Source organism: Lygodium microphyllum, chromosome 2 (assembly GCF_053477565.2).
Source record: "Lygodium microphyllum isolate KBCC chromosome 2, Lygodium_microphyllum_v1.1.10, whole genome shotgun sequence".
Classification (NCBI taxonomy): domain Eukaryota; kingdom Viridiplantae; phylum Streptophyta; class Polypodiopsida; order Schizaeales; family Lygodiaceae; genus Lygodium; species Lygodium microphyllum.
In genome coordinates, this window is record NC_141136.1 from 84214349 (window position 1) to 84216387 (window position 2039).

General features: G+C 41.5%; 1 protein-coding gene across 1 annotated transcript; it reads right to left on the bottom strand.

Annotated features, from left to right (window-relative positions):
* Window positions 1-213: 213 nt before the first annotated feature.
* On the bottom strand, window positions 214-1006 carry LOC148039966 (pentatricopeptide repeat-containing protein At3g24000, mitochondrial-like). The gene is made up of 2 exons (XM_087662748.1): window positions 485-1006; window positions 214-345 (listed from the first exon to the last, which is right to left on the bottom strand). Exons 1-2 carry the CDS (start codon window positions 1004-1006, stop codon window positions 214-216), a joined length of 654 nt encoding a protein of 217 aa, XP_087518874.1.
* Between the last annotated feature and the right edge of the window lie 1033 nt (window positions 1007-2039).

A 2039-nucleotide genomic window follows, 5' to 3' on the forward strand; every position in this document is an offset into this window, starting at 1 on the left:
TTACCAGAAAAGCCACCCCTCCCACAATAGCCCCATGTCATTACGTCACAATCGAGCAATTGATTAAACATGCAATGCGCTTTATTAAGGCATCCAAACTTTGCATAAAACTCAATGATAGAGCTTCCAATTACTCTCTGTGTACTAATCGCCCAAGCTCCACAATACACAAAAGCCAACAAGCACCATGCGAACAATCCATGTTGAGTCAAATCACATAACACCAGCTGCTGCTGTTTGCCCACCTTGAAGTGGAAGTACAGAATAAGGCCCAAGCACAGTGTCCCAGCCAAGGAATAGAGAATTACCAGCACGTATCCCTATACCAATACATCCATCGCAGCACTGGTCAAGGGCATTACCCAGTTTGAAGATTGCCAGCATAGTCAACTCCAACATTCCACCATGAAGACCTACCCTCCAGAAAAGGCTTCTTTAGTAATAAGCAAGTTCACAAGATAGTTTTCTCCCTGGAATCTGCCACCTGCCTTGGTTTAATGCCCTCATCAAGCATTTTGTCATACTGTTTGAGAGCAAAAATATCATCATTGCATCGGACATATGCACCAACCATGGCTGTCCATGCAACTACGGTGTGGACTGATAATCTATCAAACAATTGGCATGCTTCCTCTAGATTGTCACACTTAGCATACATATTAACCAGAGTATTACTGATCATGTGATCAGTGTCAAATCCACTAGAGACCATATGATGATGCACCAATCTCCCCATTTCCACACTATAAGTATTGCCACATGCCTGGAGGATGCACAGAAATGTTGCCCTGTCTGAATTTATGCCAAATTCGTACATTTTCTGATACAGACGAAGAGCCTTTGCTGCATCTTCCAGCTTGGTGTGAGCCAAGAGAATTGAGTTCCATGTCATTGGATTGTGCTCTGATAATCCATTGAACATATTCTTTTCTTTCTCTATATCTCCATACATACCATATATAGTCAGAAGACCACTACAGACAAAAATGCCTGCACTATAACCCATCCTAGAGGCATCAACATTTGTAATCGTTACATTAGGCTTAAGCTGTGCAAAATTGAGAAGTGGGGCATGACAATATCCATATAAGGCAAAAAATCCTGGCCCAAGCACTTGCAAAGCCTTGCCTTTTGTGACTTTTGATCATCCTCTAAATAGATACTATTTGGGAACTCTAAAGCATCAACATCAATGGGCCTTGAGGTCCCTGCACTTGCAGAAAGATGTTTGCTCCTCATTGGTCTTTTGACTTCTAGTTGGAATTAAGACTCTAGATCGTTGGGCATTTCTAGCTGAGTCATTGATTGATTATGCTTTTCATTTTGATGCCGTTCTTCCCTGTCCCTGTTCTGAGGAAGAGACCCCTAGCAGTTCTAGATTCTTTAAATGCTAATCTTTCTGCATTCTATGATGCACTCTGCTGTGCAGAATTCTCAACCTCCAAGTCAACCATATTTTTATTTTTGATATGCATACCTGATCTCTTAACTTTTGTGATACTTGATTTTGATGAATATCTCGAGGTTCTTTTGTAAGTCAAGAGCTATGTCATTTCTCTCTTCTTTGTTAGAAAGTTCTACATGTCAGGTGCTATACTTTGAAGATTATAAAAGCTGACATAAACTTCGCACAAATGGACATCAACAAGTCCAGATGCCTTCTCCCCTTCATGTTTCCAAACCCCTCTCCACTTTACTGCCCAAGCAGAACAAAAATGCAAACTAAACGACTAAGTATGTACAAAATAACAAATGTCACATACACAACTTTTTGGTGGATTCCACACCTTGGATGCGCAGCACTACGACAACGCCAGGGACGAAGTGGATTCATGCTACACTTTGTTCAAGGAGAATGGCAAAGGAGAGGGATGCAAGGCTTGACTTCTCTGCCCATAAGGAATAGTCCCATTCCGTTCCCCTAAAACAACATAAATCGGGACTCTAGGAACCTAAACTCGAGGTCAGTGTCCTTGCTGTTCATTTTCTTTGAGAATAGCTCTTAGCTGTCCATTATTGAGAAAAGTTCCTGGCCAACC